This window comes from Apiospora hydei (assembly GCF_038363865.1).
Source record: "Apiospora hydei strain CBS 114990 chromosome Unknown utg000004l_segment0_segment0, whole genome shotgun sequence".
NCBI lineage: Eukaryota > Fungi > Ascomycota > Sordariomycetes > Amphisphaeriales > Apiosporaceae > Apiospora > Apiospora hydei.
The window spans coordinates 4,741,886-4,760,125 of record NW_027117363.1 but is presented as its reverse complement, the minus strand read 5'-3'; the positions used below and the strand labels follow the sequence as shown (position 1 = coordinate 4,760,125).

General features: G+C 52.5%; 8 protein-coding genes across 8 annotated transcripts; 5 read left to right on the top strand and 3 right to left on the bottom strand.

The window, feature by feature from the left end:
* Positions 1 to 119: 119 nt before the first annotated feature.
* Positions 120 to 1,363, top strand: PG997_004023 (cystathionine gamma-lyase; the record flags this gene model as incomplete). The annotated part of the gene is given in 2 exon segments (XM_066808338.1): positions 120 to 524; positions 542 to 1,363. The coding sequence occupies 2 exon segments, from the start codon at positions 120 to 122 to the stop codon at positions 1,361 to 1,363; spliced, it is 1,227 nt and encodes a 408-aa protein (XP_066671956.1).
* A 4,551-nt stretch (positions 1,364 to 5,914) lies between these two features.
* Positions 5,915 to 7,682, top strand: PG997_004022 (uncharacterized protein; the record flags this gene model as incomplete). Its single annotated transcript, XM_066808337.1, has 3 exons — positions 5,915 to 6,188; positions 6,282 to 7,359; positions 7,400 to 7,682. The coding sequence occupies 3 exons, from the start codon at positions 5,915 to 5,917 to the stop codon at positions 7,680 to 7,682; spliced, it is 1,635 nt and encodes a 544-aa protein (XP_066671955.1).
* A 1,049-nt stretch (positions 7,683 to 8,731) lies between these two features.
* On the top strand, positions 8,732 to 10,495 carry PG997_004021 (uncharacterized protein; the record flags this gene model as incomplete). The annotated part of the gene is made up of 4 exons (XM_066808336.1): positions 8,732 to 9,490; positions 9,637 to 9,896; positions 10,145 to 10,329; positions 10,494 to 10,495. Coding segments are annotated over 4 exons (1,206 nt in total).
* Positions 10,496 to 10,549: 54 nt separating this feature from the next.
* Positions 10,550 to 10,837, top strand: PG997_004020 (uncharacterized protein; the record flags this gene model as incomplete). Its single annotated transcript, XM_066808335.1, has 1 exon — positions 10,550 to 10,837. One exon carries the CDS (start codon positions 10,550 to 10,552, stop codon positions 10,835 to 10,837), a length of 288 nt encoding a protein of 95 aa, XP_066671953.1.
* A 142-nt stretch (positions 10,838 to 10,979) lies between these two features.
* Positions 10,980 to 14,340, bottom strand: PG997_004019 (uncharacterized protein; the record flags this gene model as incomplete). The annotated part of the gene is made up of 3 exons (XM_066808334.1): positions 10,980 to 12,889; positions 12,972 to 13,023; positions 13,156 to 14,340. The coding sequence occupies 3 exons, from the start codon at positions 14,338 to 14,340 to the stop codon at positions 10,980 to 10,982; spliced, it is 3,147 nt and encodes a 1,048-aa protein (XP_066671952.1).
* Positions 14,341 to 14,697: 357 nt separating this feature from the next.
* On the bottom strand, positions 14,698 to 15,636 carry PG997_004018 (uncharacterized protein; the record flags this gene model as incomplete). The annotated part of the gene is made up of 2 exons (XM_066808333.1): positions 14,698 to 15,416; positions 15,507 to 15,636. The coding sequence occupies 2 exons, from the start codon at positions 15,634 to 15,636 to the stop codon at positions 14,698 to 14,700; spliced, it is 849 nt and encodes a 282-aa protein (XP_066671951.1).
* Positions 15,637 to 16,251: 615 nt separating this feature from the next.
* Positions 16,252 to 16,566, top strand: PG997_004017 (uncharacterized protein; the record flags this gene model as incomplete). The annotated part of the gene is made up of 1 exon (XM_066808332.1): positions 16,252 to 16,566. One exon carries the CDS (start codon positions 16,252 to 16,254, stop codon positions 16,564 to 16,566), a length of 315 nt encoding a protein of 104 aa, XP_066671950.1.
* A 497-nt stretch (positions 16,567 to 17,063) lies between these two features.
* PG997_004016 (glutaredoxin) lies at positions 17,064 to 18,030 on the bottom strand (the record flags this gene model as incomplete). The annotated part of the gene is made up of 2 exons (XM_066808331.1): positions 17,064 to 17,506; positions 17,568 to 18,030. 2 exons carry the CDS (start codon positions 18,028 to 18,030, stop codon positions 17,064 to 17,066), a joined length of 906 nt encoding a protein of 301 aa, XP_066671949.1.
* Between the last annotated feature and the right edge of the window lie 210 nt (positions 18,031 to 18,240).

Below are 18,240 nucleotides of genomic sequence, written 5' to 3'. Positions count from 1 at the left end.
TACTACTCGCGCCATCTGGACCGCGGGTGACAACATTGCCACCTTCCAATAAAAGACAAGCGACGCGGGGCATTTTTTCCCCTCTTGTGTCTCCCGTCCGTCCAGTACTGCAATCAATCATGACCGTCCCGATTGAGCAGCCGATCGCCACTCCACCCCGCGCGCCATCGCCAACTCTCGGCTTTGGTACCCTGGCCGTCCATGCCGGAGCACCCCATGATCCCACCACCGGTGCCGTCATTGAGCCCATTTCCCTGTCCACCACCTTTGCCCAGCGCGAGGTCGGCCAGCCTGTCGGCATATATGAGTATTCCCGGAGCGCAAACCCCAACCGCGACAACTTCCAGCAGGCCGTCGCCGCCCTCGAGCATGCCAAGCACGCCCTGGCCTTCGCAAGCGGCAGCGCCGCCACTGCCACCATCCTCCAGAGCTTGGCCTCGGGCTCTCACGTCATCAGCGTGAGCGACGTCTACGGAGGCACCCATCGCTACTTCACCCAGGTGGCCAAGGCCCATGGCGTCAAGGTCACCTTCACCCCCAGATCGAGGTCGACATTGCCGAGCACATCACCGACGACACCAAGCTCGTCTGGATCGAATCCCCCAGCAACCCCACCCTGAGGCTCGTCGACGTCCGCGCCGTCGCCACCGCCGCCCATGCCCGCGGCGTGCTGGTCGTCGTCGACAACACCTTCCTCAGCCCCTACGTCCAGAACCCCCTGGACCACGGCGCCGACATTGTCGTGCACAGCGTCACCAAGTACATCAACGGCCACAGCGACGTCGTCATGGGCCTCGCCGCCTGCAACTCGGACGACCTGCAGAGCCGGCTGGCGTTCCTGCAGAACGCCGGTGGTGCCGTTCCCTCGGCCTTCGACTGCTGGCTCGCACACCGCGGCGTCAAGACGCTCCACCTCCGCGTCCGCCAATCCAGCACCAATGCGACAGCCGTGGCCAAGGCCTTGGAGGCGAGCCCTCACGTGATTGCCGTCAACTACCCGGGGCTCGACTCCCACCCCCACCGCCACATTGCCAAGAAGCAGCACCGCGACGGCATGGGCGGTGGCATGCTGTCCTTCCGCATCAAGGGTGGCCATGCCGCCGCCGAACGTTTCTGCCGCCTTACCAAGATCTACACCCTGGCCGAGAGTCTGGGAGGCATCGAGAGCTTGGTGGAGCTGCCCAGCGCCATGACGCACGCTGGCATCCCCAAGGACCAGAGAGAGGCTGTGGGCGTTTTCGACGACCTGGTCCGAATCAGCAGCGGTATCGAGGAAGCCGACGATCTCGTGAGGGATGTGCAGCAGGCTCTGGAGAAGGCGGTCCTCGGCGGCGACTCCGCAAACGGTGTAAATGGACACTAGGGCTAGATTGAACAAGACATGATCATGGCACGTGGCGTTACGGGATTTTACTATAGAGGAAACGGGATGACAAACCTCACGGGGTTGCCAAATATATCATATTAGGTGTATAAATACACACACACACACACATATATATATATTTAACGTGGTTTACCATTAAGTGGTCCGTATCATTAAGTGGTCCACCCTCACTATTTCTCGACCCTTATTAAACTTTAACGCGTAATAACTTTATAATTATAATGCTTAATTTAATTTAAAAAGACCGGATCGGTTTAGCTATTTAAGCGATACAAAAGCCCTTAAATTTATTAAGTAAAAGAGATACTATAAAAGTATATAACGTTTTTAAAATCACTTTACGTTACCGAATTTACGGCTAAACTTTACGACGCGATATTTAACACTTACGATATAAATTAAATACGAATAAAAAAAAGGTGTTTTGTAAATATATAATTAATTTAAATACCCGCGAGATATCTTTTAAGATTACTAATATAGAAAATATAACTAATCTTCTCACCGCGTTACGCGGCGGCGACCGCGTCGATAAGCATTAAGTTAAGCGATTTATTAACCGAAACTTAAACCTTAAAACTAGAATAAATCGTTAATACGATTATTAAAGGGCCTTTTACGAGGATTTAAACGTTATTTCCGGTTAATTTAAATTAGTCGCGAATATAAAGGTTAAATACGATATTTTAAATAAAAACATATAAAATTTTAACGAGACCGGCTTTATAATAAATATAATCGAGTTAACCTTTATCGTAATACACGCCGATCGGTGTAAAAAGGCGAAGTCGGTTTAACTTAATAATTAAAAATAATCGATAGCGATTAAATATATTAATTTATAAAGCTAATATATTCCGCTTTTTTTAATCGTTTAAGGTTAATATTACCTCGCGAACTAATCGCGCGAAAATAGCTTATTAAGTAATTAAGTAATTAAACCGATTTCTAATAAATAAGTTAATAATAAAATAAGCTTAAATTAAATTAAATACTTTAATAAATATATTAAATCGTAAACGAAGGGTCGTTACCGCTTTTTAATTCTCGACGGCTACGAGAGTTATATTTCGGCCGAATTCGAGGTATATTATTAAGATAACGATATTATTATTATTAGTATAACGTGGTTTACCACTACGCGACGTATATTACTTAATGACGCATTTAAATTTAATTTTAATATAATTAAATTTTAACGCGTAATACCTCTATAATTATAATGCTTAATTAATCTTAAAAAATCGGATAGTTTTAATAATTTAAACGACACGAAACGAACCGAATTAAATAAATTAAAGAGTAATAATAAAAGCTTATAATATACTCGAATTAATTTTACGTTATCGAATTTACGGCCGAACTTTAAAACGCGAAATTCGACCGAAATAATATAAATTAAATTTAATTAAAAAAGAGGTATTTCGTAAATATATAATTAATTTAAATATCCGAGGAATATCTCCCGATTTCGCTAGTGTAAAAAATATAGCTAATTTTTTACCGCGTCGCGCGGCGGCGACCGCGTCGGTAAGCACTAAGTTAAGCGCTTTATCGACCGTAACCCGGATTTAAAGATTAAAATAAATCGTCGGTACGATTATTAAAAGGCTTTTTACGAAAATTTTAAAGTTATTTTCGGCTAATTTACGCTAATCGCGAATATAAAGGCGAAATACGAGATCGTCGACGAAAATATTTAAAATTTCGACGAGACCGGCTTTATAATAAATATAATCGGGTTAATACTCGTCGTAACACGCGCCGAGCGGCGTAAAAAGCGAAATCGGTCTAGCTTAATAATTAAGAATAAGCAACGGCGATTAAATATATTAATTCGTAGGGCTAGTGTATTCCGCCGTTTTTAATCGTTTAAAGTTAATATTACTTCGCGAACTAATCCCGCGAAATTAATTTACCGAGCGACTAAGTAATTAAGCCGACTTTTAATAGTTAAATTAATAACGAAATAAGCTTAAATTAAATTAAATACTTCGATAAATATATTAAAGCGTAGATAAAAAGTTCCTACCGCCTCTTAATTATCGACAGTTATAAGAGCTATATTTCGGCCGAATTCGAAGTATATTATTAAAATAATAATATTATTACACTCGGTATACCTCTCTATTTATTTTACCTACTTTAACTACTCGATATAATATTTTATTCGGCTTTAAAGCGTGCTTATTTAAAGGAAATCGAGCTGTTTATTAAGGCCTTAATAAATTATATTACGAAGCTCGAGTTTTTTATCGCCTTTAAGGCCGCGCATTTCGCTGTTTTTACGGAAAATAACATTAAATCCGGATTTAACGCTTTTAGTTTAATCCCTTATAATCCCGATAAAGTGATTAATAAATTAAATATACGTCTTTAAACGCTTATACTTAACTTATCTTATTTAAAGACGACTAGTACTTATAACTTTTAAACGTTATTTAATTTTTAATAAATAATTAAGTATTTTATTTATATTAAAAAAAGGGTATTTATTTATTAAAAAAGCTTTCCGACGCCGATTTTAAATGCGGTAAATTAAATAATAAAGGGTATAATTAAAATAGCTTATAAAATAACCTTTATGCGCGATAAGATATATATATTAAAAGAGGTTAATTTAGTTAAAAAATCGCGAGTCTAGCTTAAAGGAGCCCTTACTATTAAGGAATCTCAGTAATTACAAGACGAGAAGGTAAAAGGGAAGCGTTTAACGCTCGATAAAAGTGAAAATAGGGGTTCGTCAAAGCGGAGGGCGACCGATAAAAAGCGCTGTGGTGTTTACGGCGAGACAGGTTATAATGCGCGAATATATAAAAAAGATATAAAATTAAGCGAAGAATCGAATAACGAGTAGTTTTAATTAATTTTAAGCGTTATAATTAAATTAATTTATATAAAAAAGTCGAAAAATAGAAAAAATACGTCGTTAAGTAATATACATCGCGTAGTAATAAACTACGTTACCTCTTTATTTATTACACTTACTTTAACTTTTTAATATAGTATTTTATTCGCTTTTAAAGCGTGTTTATTTAAAAGAAATCGAGCTATTTATTAAAGCTTTAATAAATTATATTACGAAGCTCGAATTCTTTATCGCGTTTAAAGTTATATATTTCGCTATTTTTACGGAAATTAACATTAAATTTAAATTTAACGTATTTGGCTTAATATTTTATAACCCGAACGAGGTAATTAATAAGTTAAATATACGTCTTCGAACGCTTATATTTAACTTATCTCGTTCGAGGACGGCTAATACCTACGACTTTTAAACGTCGTTTAACTTTTAATAAATAATTAAATACTTTATTTATATTAAAAAAAAGTGTTTATTTATTAAAGAAACTCTTCGACGCCGATTTTAAATACGATAAACTAAATAGTAAAGAGTATAATTAAAATAGCCTATAAAATAACCTTTATATATAATCGAATACATACTTTAAAAAGAGGCTAATTTAACCCTTTCGAAGCGCCGGAGAGCTAAAAAATCGCGAGTCTAGCTTAGAGGAGCCCTTATAATTAAGGAATCTCGAAGGCTGCAAGACGAGAAGGTAAAAGGGAAGCGTTTAGCGACCGACGAAGGCGAAAATAGTAGTTTATTAAAGCGGCGCGCGACGGCGGCAGGCGCTGTGGCATTTACGGCTAAATAGGTTATAATACGCGAACATATAAAAAAAATATAGAATTAAGTAACGATTCGAATAACGAGTAGTTTTAATTAATTTAAAATATCGTGGTTAAAATAACTTTTATAAAAATATTAAGAAATAATAAAAGTAAACTATTTAATAATACGAGTTACTTAATAATAAACTACGTTATATATATTTAAATATTATTTAAGGTTAAAAAGAGTTATTAGCTTATTATTAACTAACTATTTAACCGGATTTTACATGTGGTTTTTAGGGGTGTATATGTGGTATTATAGTCCTCGCATGATTTTCTTCGACGCGTGTCCAGTGTGTGTGTCTTAATCTAGCTAGCGAGGTGCAATTTCTATTACATACCCACACGACGATAGAAGATACCTGCCTAGGATGGAGTATATGATGGCAGCAAGCGCCCTTGGTTGTATGGCCTGCAAGTGCTCCTGAAACCGGTTAGTTGCAGTATGTAGGTATTGAAGTATGTACTCGGTTACATGAGTAGGTCGGTGCATGCCATCATACCTTTGATTGATGCTGTTGGAGGTAGGTAGGTATGTATGTAGGTGCCGACACGTGCCTGCTTTATGTACTGTATTGAATTGCGCTGGTGTCATTTGATGTTGGCGATCGACAGTGCATACATAAAATACTTATATTAAGTATTGTATCATTGGACCTCAGGTATTGATTCCAGGAAATTAGCAAAGAAAGTGGACTTTGCTGGTCTATTTTTGGGAATTGACCCCCCAAAATCCCCTCTGCCAATGTTGCCTACTGGCCTACTTGCCGGGCTGGTCGCATCCCGTCTGTCCCTGGCTCCACTCGATTCCATGTTCAACACCATCCCATCAAAGCCACAGCTACAAGTATGAACATCCTACCGCCCGAAATCGTCCTCTCCATCCTCGAGTATTGCGTCATCAACCACTATGGCGACAAAAACTCCCTCCTAGGCCTCCGCACCGTCTGCCGCCTTTTTGATGATATCATCAAGCCCTACGTCCTCCGTACGCTCCAGCTGGAATTCACGCGCCTCGACAAAGTCGCCAGGCATGAACGCCCCCTCGACGATGACGCCCTGGGGCGCATCGGCCATCTGTGCCATGCGCTTTATCTTGACCTCATGCTGGTCAGGGACGACGGTGAGCCGCCTGCTTGCTTACCTGCCCTACCACTCACCACCACGCGACGTTGCACCAACTGCTGACACGAGACATCTGCTCATCCTCTCCCAGGCGAGGTCAGCTACCTGGGCAAGATCTTCTCTGCGGTCCCCTCGATGGAGGCCTTCGTCACGACCCTGCGAGACCGATACTGCTTGAACGAGGCTTCCTTCACCGAAGTCGACTACCGAGACAACCTCGGGAAGCTGCTGGAACACACCCCGAATGTCTCGGCCGTTCGTCTGAACCTCCCGTTTCAGCTCATCTCCAAGCACTGTCGCGCTGCCACCATGATCCTCGGCAACACCTTTGAAGCCCTCGCCCAGCGGCCCGAGGAGTCGGCCAGAGTGAGAACGCTCGTCCTGGAAAACGTGACTGACACCACCATTGTGAAGCTGTGGAGGAACCCCCGCGACGTCAGGAACATCATCGACGCTTTCTCCGCGCTCGAGAACTTGCTCATCTCGGTGCGGCGACACGAAGAAGGGCAGGCGCAGACCATCAACTTCCGGCACCGTCTGTGGGAGATGATTGGCAAGGCGCCCAACCTCGAAAGCCTTTGCTTGATCAGCCTGGACTGGGACGACGGCTCCTTTGAGCCCATCAAGACGACTACACAGCGCGACTGTACCATCGACGATTGGCATTTCAGATCCATTCCGACCATACGGAAGCCGCCCAAGTCGGTTCTCGCGCGACTTACCTATCTCGAGCTCCGCCGTGTCGAGGTGCCCGGGTGTGGGCTGCTCTCCATGTTCAAGTGCTTCAAGGACTCCCTCAAGGAGCTCTACCTGAATCAAGTATATCTCAAGAAAGTGCACAGCGCCGGCCTGACCGAAAACTCAAATGATGTCTTGTGGATCGGAATGCCCAATACGCGGCCACCGCAGCACCACAGGTGGATAGCGACCTACCTTCGTCAGATGGAGCTGCGGTTGCGTGTCTGCCGCGTTGCTTCTCTTGGCTATGATCAGTACGTCATAGGGGAAGAGCCTCATCCCATGCTGGGTTACGATCTGGAAGACCCTTCGGGCCTCGGCCGCACTCTGGAGCAGCGTTTTGTAGAGGTTGTTTCCGGTATCCAGCAGCCCGATGCGCCGGATGGCTCACCCGTCGCGTATTGGCCAGAAGAGGAAGAACAGGCGTGGGCGTACGCGGATAGGGGATCGACCGCACGACCTGGAACCCAGGGACTGGAGTGCTCCGCATTACTTTTCCACGCAGAAGAACCCGACTTCCGGCTGGCAGAAGACGATTGATTGCCAGTTCCCCAACTTCAACCAGTTCACGTTGGACGAACTTCATTGGTTTGCCGATACGGCATGCAAGGGCATGAGCAAGATCAGTCGTGCGATGAATGATGAAGAAGAACCGCAGCATACCCAGCACGGCGGTCTGGGTAATCCCGAGGACGAGTCCGTCACGAATGCACAGCTCGGCAACCAAACATTGCATGGTATGGATCTTGATTAAATGCTGACATGTCATCCAGCCGGGGAGCCTCTGGGGACGAAACTACCCACCGGTGGCATCCCGTGTTCTTGACCGAATTTGACTACTCATTCATTGCTTACATCGATGTTGTAGTAATAGTAGTAATAGTAATAGTAGTGGTGGATATCAACTAGCGAGTTTGATATCGTTGTGGTCGTTGGCAAATAGGCCGAAGCATCTTATACTCGCTCGATTTAGCATTATCAGTTGCGAACTGTTTTTTTGTTTTGTTTTTTTGTTTTTTGTTTTTTTTTATCTCCCTCTCGTCTTCTTCCTCTTCTTCTCCTTTTTCTTTTCCTTTTCCTTTTCTTGTGTTTTTATCTACTACCACATAATACAGTCAAGATACCAATGATTCGCATTTGTTACCGAAACCCCGTGGAGCAAAAGTCCTGGAAGGAGTTCCCGATGATGTTTGTCCCGCTGATACTGTGGACGAAGTGAAACCTGGCGAATCTTCCGAAAGGATGTGATCTGCAAGATGATTGGCCGCCCCCGAATGGTTTCCGGGCCACTGACGACAGAGCACCACCCTCTGGCCGGGCGCAGTAGGTCGGTTTGAGGGTGCACACCACCCTCCAAGTTGGAGAATGATTGGATCGCCATGTACCAGCTGCATAAGCATACATGCACTCCGAGAAGCTCGGGGCCTACTGACGGGCGGTCGTGGATTGCCATCCACCACTGGAATTCGAGCAGGCCAGACTACTCAAGCAGGCTGCCGGCGGCTGTCATCCAGAGCCTCACTACGACCATCTGCGCCCATCATTGGTGATATTGGCTTGTGCAACTCGCTCCTCATCGTTGGGCTCCATTCGGAGAATGTAACTTTCCTTCGTCTACCCAAGACCCTTGGGGTTTGCTCTGCTCTCCGTCCGAGACAGATCCCATGGGCTGCGCAGTGAGCCAGCTGTTCAAACCAGAAAGAAAGACTCCGTTTTGGGGCAGCGACTTCTCCTATCCCTAGCAGCAGCTACGCCATCTGGCGCGACGTCCTGGGAGATTTTGGGCACGAATGAAAGTTCGAAATGGTTCATCGCTCGGCAGCGGCTTCCCATCAACATACTAGGCCTCCCTACGGCAATCACTCCCACGGCCATGTCGGCCATCGTCGTCAACCGCGCGAACCGCCAGTCGAGCGACAGGAGGGGTCGCAACTATCAGAGATAAAGCTTGTGGACCTAGATAGGTTACGACCCGAAGTTAAGATTGGCATCCCCCCTAGTGTATCGAGGTTGTCCAAAATCTCGGCCTTCTTGCGCCGGAAATATCGAGGTGGTGTGCACTCTATTGAGAATGACGCGGGCATTTCCTTCTATCACGGCGGCGATGCTGTGCACGACGACAGGATACCGCGCGCCATTGCCGTCCTCTATTACAGGGCAGCACGAAGCGGCACTAGTCGCAGCCTCCGTCTCCTGTGGAGTGATCGTCTTGCATTCCACCCGCCCGAGGTGAATGAGTTGATGGACAGGATCGAAGCTGGCATCACGATGCGGGAGCTCAGAGCCGATATCGCAGCATGCTTGGGGGTAGACGACAGCTCCCGTGTCGTGGTCTCGGCTCGGGATGGTCTGCGACCTGGTTTGCTGCAGGGGGACAACTGGGAAGCCCGCCGTGTTGGTACATGGCTTTGCCAAACACTGTTCGTCGATCTAGTAGCGGAGAGGAACTACGTCGTCGTGAGAGGAGTCAACGAGGAGTACATTTTTCATCCGTTCAGCTGTGCCCGGTCGATTGGGACACGCACACTCAAGACGTGGCTTCACGATAGGATACTGACCAATGTCCGTCATCCCAAGTCGTCGAAAGGGGGCGGGTTGATCTAGAGGATATAAGTATGTCCTTAGAGGGGAAACCGCTGGGAAGGCACTCGCGTGTCAGCCTCGGGTCCACGGTCGGTTTCGAGCTGGCCCGCACTGCTCATGAACAGTTTGTGCAAGAGGAGGGCTGGCTGGTCCCAGAAAAGGAAACGTGTATTGTCTGTAGCGACGACAAGAGGATATCTGAGTTCCCAGCTCGGATTGCCAAGACCTGCGGCCACCAGCCGGCTACCTGTCGAGGCTGCATCGGTCAGTGGATCGCCTCGAGTATGGCATCAGTCCCGTGGGATCGCCTCAAATGCCCTGAGTGCAGTGGTCTTCTGGCCTTCGAAGACGTGAGGGCATTCGCTGACCCGGAAACGTTTGAGAGGTTTGCACCCCATCCCAGAGCCAGCACCAGCACCAGTTCCAGCTCCAGCCAGCTCCAGCTCTAGCTCCAATACCTAGGGGAGATGACTACCGTACTGGGGGCCTAATGCGTGTTCAGGTACGATTCCCTCGCGACCAAGGCGGCGCTAGAAAGCTTCCGCGACTTTCGATGGTGCCTCAACCCTCGCTGTGGCGCTGGGCAGATTCACAAGGCGGCCTGTGCCAGGGTAAAATGCCACGCCTGTAAAGCGTCCTCGTGCAGCCACCACAACTTGCCCTGGCACGGGGCGAGACGTGTGCAGCCTACGACCGGCGTACCAGAAGACAGAGGAAAAGCGAGAAGGCTTCCGAGAAGAAGGTAAAGGAGATGACCAAGTCTTGTCCACGGTGTCACAAGGATGTCTACAAGTACTCGGGCTGCGACCACATCACCTGTAAGTCTCGGCAGAGTTGTGGCGAACCTGCAAGCATCACGTTAACTTCCTACTGCGCAGGCGTGTGTGGTTACGAATGGTGCTACCTGTGCCTTGGCGAATACTACCATGATCAGGAGAGCTTCCTTCAATGCAAACATAAGCGCGGCTGTCGGTATTTCCAGAACCCCCCAACTACGAAGGAGGTCGGGCCTTTATGCCCTTTATGCGGCGAGCCAACATGCCGGGGCCGCCGCCGCCGCTACTGCAGGGGAACAGACCGTGGGGGTTCCCACTGCGCCCCATGCCCCTCGTCACTTTGGGCGACCGCCCACCCCGACGCCCCCTTTACCTGACCAGGGTCCGCGGGTCGATGCAGACCCCTTCAACCTCCCCGGGAGGGACTTTTGCGGAACGCGGCAACCAGGCAAACCATCTTCACGTTGGCCACGCGGGCAACGGTGAGGCAGGCTTTATGGGCGCGGCGGCAATGTTCACTGTGGATCAATTCCTCCAGCGGGCACGGTAGACAAGGGGCATGTTCTTCAGGGGCTGCGCTGTTTGATGGGACAGAGCCTTGGCCTGGGTGCTGTGTATGGATATGTATTCATTTCTCTATAGCCTCTCTATGCGCGCGAGTGGTCTTGGGACCCCGGGCACTATCCGAGTATCTAATGTAGCACAATGCAAAAATCAAAGTCCTTCGTCAACAAAGCATACTCATCCCGGGTGCGAGGCCCACAGCTGCCAGAGCCCAGGCCGTGGTGGGCAGCGTCGAGCCGCAGCACGACGTTCTCGGTCTTCTTTCTGTGCAACTCATGCGGGTGCTTGGCCGCTTCGACATCAGCCACACGGTAGTGCGAGGCGTGGAAATCGAACGGCTTTCTTGCCGGCTTATTGTCGGCTGCGGCGCAGTCTGGATCGGCAAACTGGGCCATGATGGCCTGTCCGTTGGCGTGAGCCAGCTTCAGCCAGCGCGTGTCGGTTCGGTTGGAGCCTTCCTGTGGGAACTCGTAGTCTGTCCACAGCTGGGACACCTCGGCCGAATAGACGCCGAGGCGCTGAGAGAGCCTCTTGTCGCAGTAGCTTTCGCCCGGGCCGCGGCCATACCACGAGACGGAGCTCCACTCGCCCGGCAGCTCCATTGTGAAGCCGATGCGAGGCAGAGTGCGCGGGAGGCAGTCTCCGTTGGGGGAGCCCTTGGCGTGGATCTTGAGCGAGCCAGAGGCGTGGAAGGTGTAGGTGACGCTCAAGTCGATGGACCACGAGAGCGTCGGGGGGCAGAAAGACTGGTGCACCTGGACAACAAAGGTGGTTTCGTCGTCGTCGGGGTGTCCCCATGTGCAGCCACGCGTCCTGGACCTGGCCAAGTCCAGCCGCTTCTCCTTCCAGTCCCAACCGTCTTGCGGCGCGTCGTTGTCGGTGGGTGCCCGGTACATTGTCAGGTCGGGGCTGCTGGCGAGAAACTCGGTGCCGTTCTTCTTGACGGATCGCAGTTTGCCAGGGACCGGGGCAAATGTCCACGCCGTAGTCCCGGAGTCGATGGTCAGGAGGGTGGCGGTCTCCTTGATGTTCAACTTGGCTGCAGCGTCCGATGGCGCAGCCAGGGCGACGGCAGCGGATGGCGTTAGGGGAACTTCGGCAAAGGCAACCTCGAAGCCCGGCGGCAGGGCCAGTGTCTTGGTACGCTGGCGGAAGAAGAGCTGCAAGGTGCCCTCTCCCGACAAGGACGCATCCGACGCCGTCGGGACTGCCAGCTCGGCCGTCTGACCCGGGCCAGTGCCTGCTGGGATGTCGAGCCTCCCCGTTTGGGAAGTCGGCCTCCCCTCGTCAAGCACGGCGTAGGCGCAGTCGAGGTGATCCAGCGCGACGAAGTCATACCGGTTGATGACGACCACCTTGCCCGGCGAATGCGAGACGACCTGGACCGGCTCAAGCGCTTTCTTGTACTCGGCCAGGCCAGGACCGGGCGTGTGGTCGGAGAAGAGAAGACCGTCCATGACAAAGTTGTAGTCGTTGGGGACGTCGCCAAAGTCGCCGCCGTATGCGTAGAAGTCGTCGCCGGATGCCTCGTCCTTCTTCAGGAGCCCGTGGTTGGCCCACTCCCAGACAAAGCCGCCCTGCAGCTTGGGGTACTGGTAGAAGACCTCGACATACTCCTTGATGTTGCCCGGCCCGTTGCCCATGGCGTGTATGTACTCGCAGAGAACCATGGGCTTCGTCTTGCTTGGGTCCTTGGCGAAGCCGACGATCTCCTCGATGGGCGGGTACATCCTGCTGTACATGTCCATCGTCTCGGCGTAGATGTCGGCCTCGTAGTGGATGGGGCGGCTGTCGTCGAAGGACTTGATCCAGTCGTACATGGCTTGGAAGTTACGACCAAAGAAGGCCTCGTTGCCCAGAGACCAGATGACCACCGACGGATGCAGCTGATCACGGTGCACCAGCTGCTTGGCTCGGTCGACATAGGCCTCCTCCCAGTCGGGGTTATCCGTTGTCCACTTGGCGGCGTCGAGCCGTGTGAGGAGCTGGCGCTCGCGGAAAGGCAGGGCACGCTCCGCAGGGCTCAGCTTGGCATCACCTGGGGCAGATTTTAGTCCTGCGCGCGCGTGTGTGTGTGCATATGTGTGCATGGGCGGTCACCGGTCAGAGACAGGACTTACTGATGGTTTCGAATCCGTGGCACTCCAGGTCGGCCTCATCCATGACCCAGAACTAGGCAATACATCCTAGTCAGCATACACACACACACATATATATATATACACACGCACTACATGTATACGTATAGTGTGTGCGTATATCAAGAGAGGAAGAGAGAGAAAGTAACCAGACAGATATACTTACACCCAGCTCGTCGGCCAAGTCGTACAGCCGAGGGTCGCTTGGCTGGTGCGATGTGCGGATGGCGTTGATGTTGTGTGTCTTCATCAGCATCAGATCCTGCCGCAGAAACTCGAGCGGCACCGACCGGCCGAACTTGGGGTGGTGCTCGTGGCGGTTGGCGCCTTTCAGGACGATGCGCTTGCCGTTGACCTTGATGAGGCCATCCTTGATCTCGACCTGGCGGAAGCCGACGCGGTGGGAGACGTAGCTCCTCTCGTCAATGGACACGACCAGGTGGTACAGTGTCGGCGTCTCGGCGGTCCACTTCAGGGGGTTGTCCACGGCCAGCGAGAAGTCCAGAGTCCCGCCCGACTGCGTCGCCGCGCTCGATGCCACCAGCGTGCCCGACATGGCCGGGTCCAGCAGCGTGACATTGACGTCCCCCTTGCCGGCGATGCTGACGCGGACATGGAGCTGGGCATGGACATACCGGCTGTCGAGCTTGGTCTGCACAAAGAGATCCTCGATGCGGGACTCTGCCGGGAAGCCGAGCAGATACACATGGCGGTAGATGCCGCTCATGCGCCATTGGTCCTGGTCCTCAATGTAGGTGCCGTCGCAGTATTGGTAGACGCGAACGGCCAGCGTGTTGGGCCCGCCCGCCAGCACCTGGCTCGTCACGTCGAACTCGGCCGGGTTGCGCGCGCCCTGGTGGTAGCCGACCTTCTTGCCGTTTAGCCAGACGTGGAAGGCCGAGTCGACTCCCTCGAACCTCAGCCGCAGCTGGCCGCCCTGCAGGTGGCTGGGCACCTCGAAGGTCGTCACGTACGACCCCGTCTCGTTGTCGTCCAGCGGCACATTGGGCGGGTCGACGGGTATGGGGAAGTTGACGTTGGTGTAGTGCGGGCCCTTGCCGTAGCCGTTGAGCTGCCACATGCTGGGCACCGTCACCCGGTCCCACTGCGCCGTGTCAAAGGACGGGTCCTCGAAGCCCTCGGGCGCCTCGAACGGGTTCTGGGCCAGGTGGAACTTCCAGGCCCCCGAGAGGCAGCAGGCCTGGGATTTGGCCATGTCGTAGCTCAGGGCATCCTCGGCCGACCGGTACGTGGAGAAGTTGGCGCGCGGGGGCAGGGTGTTTCGGTGAAGCACCTCGAGGTTGTTCCAGTCTGGCCGGGAGGCCGGGTGTTGTTTCCTGGCGGGAGGCATTGTGCGTGGTGGTGGTGCTGGTGGTGGCAAGCAACGGGGGCTGGCCAGTCACGAGAGAACCGGTTATTGAAAGAAGGACACGGAATACACTGCTTTTATGTAAGGCTTCTGGGCTGGCTCTGTTCTTTTCTATAGTTTGTAGACACAGCTAATATTCCGGCGTAACTAGAGCAGATGTGGGACGAACCCCTCAACCCTTGGCTGGCCCTGACGCCGGGGATCCTGGGCTGCTGGGATGGCGGGGAAGGAGAACAAGGGGAATTCCGTGCATGGCGGCAAACCCGGTCTTCTTGCCGATGCGGGCCGGGATCCGAATCAGAGTCCCCCCAGAGTGTCCCACCACCACGCCGCCCTGGGTCATGTATTCTGCGGCGCCATCACCAGCCTTCTTACCCGCTCCCGCAGTGACGCCTCCAGGTCCACGTCATGGGCGTCCTCGAGCCGGGCCCGGTACGCGTCCACCAGGGACATTCGCAGTCCAGGCAGCATCCCCTCCTTGCCCGTCTCCCAGTCCGTCAGCTCCTTCAAGCCGGCCTCGATCAGCTGGGCCGCGTGGTTTGCTTGCCCGCCCTGCAGGTGCGCCCACAGGAACCAAGAGCCGTGACGCAGCAGGCACTCTTCGAATACCGTGATCTTCTCCCACACCAGCGGGTCCTCGGCTTCGTACTTGCGGGCCCGCACGAACCCGAACCCGGCCATGTCGACCGTGTAGAAGAGCGCTGCCAACTGCTCCGTAGACAGGGACGCCACGTAGTCGATCTGGGCGGTGCGCGTCTGGGCAGGGGTCCGGGGATCCGAGCAGGCCGCCGCAATGTCCGCGATGTGGTCGCAGTGGCACAGCGATGCCCGCATCAGCTCGAGAAGCCGAGCTTGTTGGCGCCGCGTGAGCGGGCCCAGGAGCGGGGACTGCCCGTGTTCCCAAAAAGTCGCGCCGCAAGGCGTCGCTGATGCGCTCTTGCCGGACGTCCAGCTCCAGGACTGCGCCGAAGGTGTTGGCGGCAATGACGCGACGCTCGGGGCCGCGCGAGGATAGCACATGGCCCGCGGGCGGCAAACTGCGTGCTGCCACCTGGGCTCTGCAAATGGATGCTTCGTAGGTCTGCAGGATAGAGCGAACAGTCTGTAGACGGCCATGCCAGGTCAGCTTTCCTCTGCTTGTCCATCACCCCCTCGCCACGCGACGCCGGGGAGAGCTGGGAAACGTGCCTTGGTCGTCTGCATGAACTGCATGACGGTCGCCATGTTCATGTGCTGCTCTACCATGCCTAGGATGATCTCGGGAGGCAGTAGTTCCATTTTGGCCGTTCACACAATGCTGGCGGTAGTTTCTGTCTCTAGATGGACGGTGGGAGATGCTAGTTGCTGATAAACAATGAGAAGGCAGGCTGCAGTGCTTTTATTCGGGGCCTGTCACGGTTATGGCGCACGCAAGCAGCAGCGCCGGGCACCTTGATGGCAGCCAGCATCATGCCCGGCGAGCCATCAAGGTTGCAAGTGCAAGTATACGTGCAAGTGCAAGTGCAAGTGCAAGCACCATGGCACTTGCCATCCATAGCAATTGCATCAACGTCATGACCAAAAAAATGCCTCCTTCCGTCGTAGTGGTGACGGTGGCGGCGGTTGTAGTAAAATTGTTGATAGTGGACAGAGTATAGGGTAGGCAGGTAGGCAGGTAGGTATCCCTTGTGCGCCTGGTGCAACTGGAATGGCCCCCAGCCGGCCGCGTCACCGCCACCGCGAAACACGCACTCCGGCCGCACATGCCGCCTGCCGCCTGCCCCGAATTGAGTCACGATGCGTCAGCTGGTGACGTGACGGCTCGCGGCCCATGAGACTGGACACACCCAGCAAAAGCTACAGTGGCGCGCGAACATGTATATAAATTAATATGTGCCCAGAGCACGCATAGGCATGCATCGTCATGTCCGCGGTTTCGACAAGACAAGACCTACTCTACCACAGCAGAATCCCGCTTCTTCTCCCGTCACCACAAACCCCACCCCGACCACGATGCCGGAGCAACAGCACACTCTGCCAGCCAAAGGTGCAATGCCTTCGTCCGACTCGGCTTCCATCCTGTTGGGCTCGTCTACTGTCCGGTCTCGCCGTGCCGACCCCTCGCCCACGCCCAGACCCAAGGCCTCGGTGCCGCAAAGGCTCCGAAATCTGCTATCAGACTTCGGCAACCCCCCCTACCGCGAAATTCGACAGCGAACACGGCATTAAGCCCAAGACGCCGGGCACTGTCGACACAATGGGCCGGCCACCCAGAATCTGAGGGCGGCCAAAGAGGAGCCCCTTCGTGGCCGATGGATGAGTGGCAGTGGCCCGCCCTTGGTTACATCGTCCAGATCAGTTGCAAAGAAAGATGTAGATACAAGATGAAGCCCAAAGTTTGCCGTGCAAAAAACCGTCGTACCCTTAACACCTAAATATACACGCAATCCTCAGTATCATTTCTAAAGTACACACACATATATATACACCTGTACAAGACTGCCCAGCCAATCCATTGATGCTGGGACTGCCCGGAACCATAGGAACCGCCTTTCCAACTCGGGGGTCTCGAATGCGTAGAAACGTCTCCTTTTGCGAGTACCCAGTTTGCTCCAGTGAACCCCTTATTCCAAGCCATTTGATAAAGTCATGGAACCGAACTTGACTTCCCCGAATCCGACATGGATCCGCCGCCTGCGCAGCAACATAGCCAGCTGGCCAGGCTTCTAGGCCAAGGCTATCTCGTATCTCGCACAACTCGGAGAATGGCAACGCAACAGGTCGGTCGGTCGTCGCAAGAGACTAGAGACTGGAGACTGGACTTTACCCACCCTAACCGCTATTAATCGCCCCCCTTGGGAGCGTTTTTTGCCAAATCTCTCTTTCATGGAGACTCGCTTGTTGCCCATGGACTTGATCTTGTCAATCAGGGTTTTCCTTGTATCGAGCTCGTTGATCTCATCACTGCCCCCGATGCTCTTGCCGTTGACCATGATGTTGGGGACTGTCGACCTTCCCGTCATCTCCCCCAGCTTGGCCTGCAGTTCTTTGCCCATCGGATGCTCATCCAGCTCGACAATGTAGGGCGCAGGGTCGATCGTGTACTTCTCGAGCAAGACTCCCTTGGCCCGCTTCGAGTAAGGGCAATACGACTTGGAGAAAACGACAACTACGGCATGTCAGATGTTGATTGGTGGCGTCGGGGGAAATCCAGAGCTGCGGCAACATACCTGGGGATTTCTTGAGCATCTCGTTCAAGGTGGCCTCAACCTTGCTGGCCGGGTCCGACTCGTCCTTGGCATCGGCGGAAGCCTCCTTATCCTTGGGCTTCCTGTTTTGACCGCCGGCGGAGCTGCCCACGCCGACGACCTCACTGGGGGCGTCGGGTTTGAGGGGCGCCTTGGCGTTGGCCTGGTCCTTGGCCCTCTGCTCGGCGGCGCGAAGGCGCTCGGCCATCTCTTTTGCTTGCTGAACGTCATCTTCGCCGACGGAGCCGTCGCCGTCCTTGTCCTTGGCTTCGCTGACGGCGGTGGCGCCCTTGCCGTCCATGATGATCTGGGCGCCGCCGCTGCCTCGCTTGCGTTCCATGGCGTTGACCGTCTTGCCATAGAAGTCCTGAAAGGCGCGGCTTTCGTCGGAGCCGAATTTGGAAGTGAAGAAGAGGGTGGTGACGATGACGGCCATGCCGACCATGACGAGGGAAGCGCACCCTGCGGGCAGAAGGCATCTTGGGCGACCAAGACGGGTTGTGTGGCGCGGCGCGTCGGTTCGGTACGAGTGGATGCAGGAGGGGCGGGCAGGCCGTCTCGGGGTTGGTCGCAGACTTTGGCAGCCAGGTCAGGAGGGAAAGGGAGGTGGCGGATGGGTTGGCGGCGAGTGCGGATCGCGGAAGCGCGATGGGGG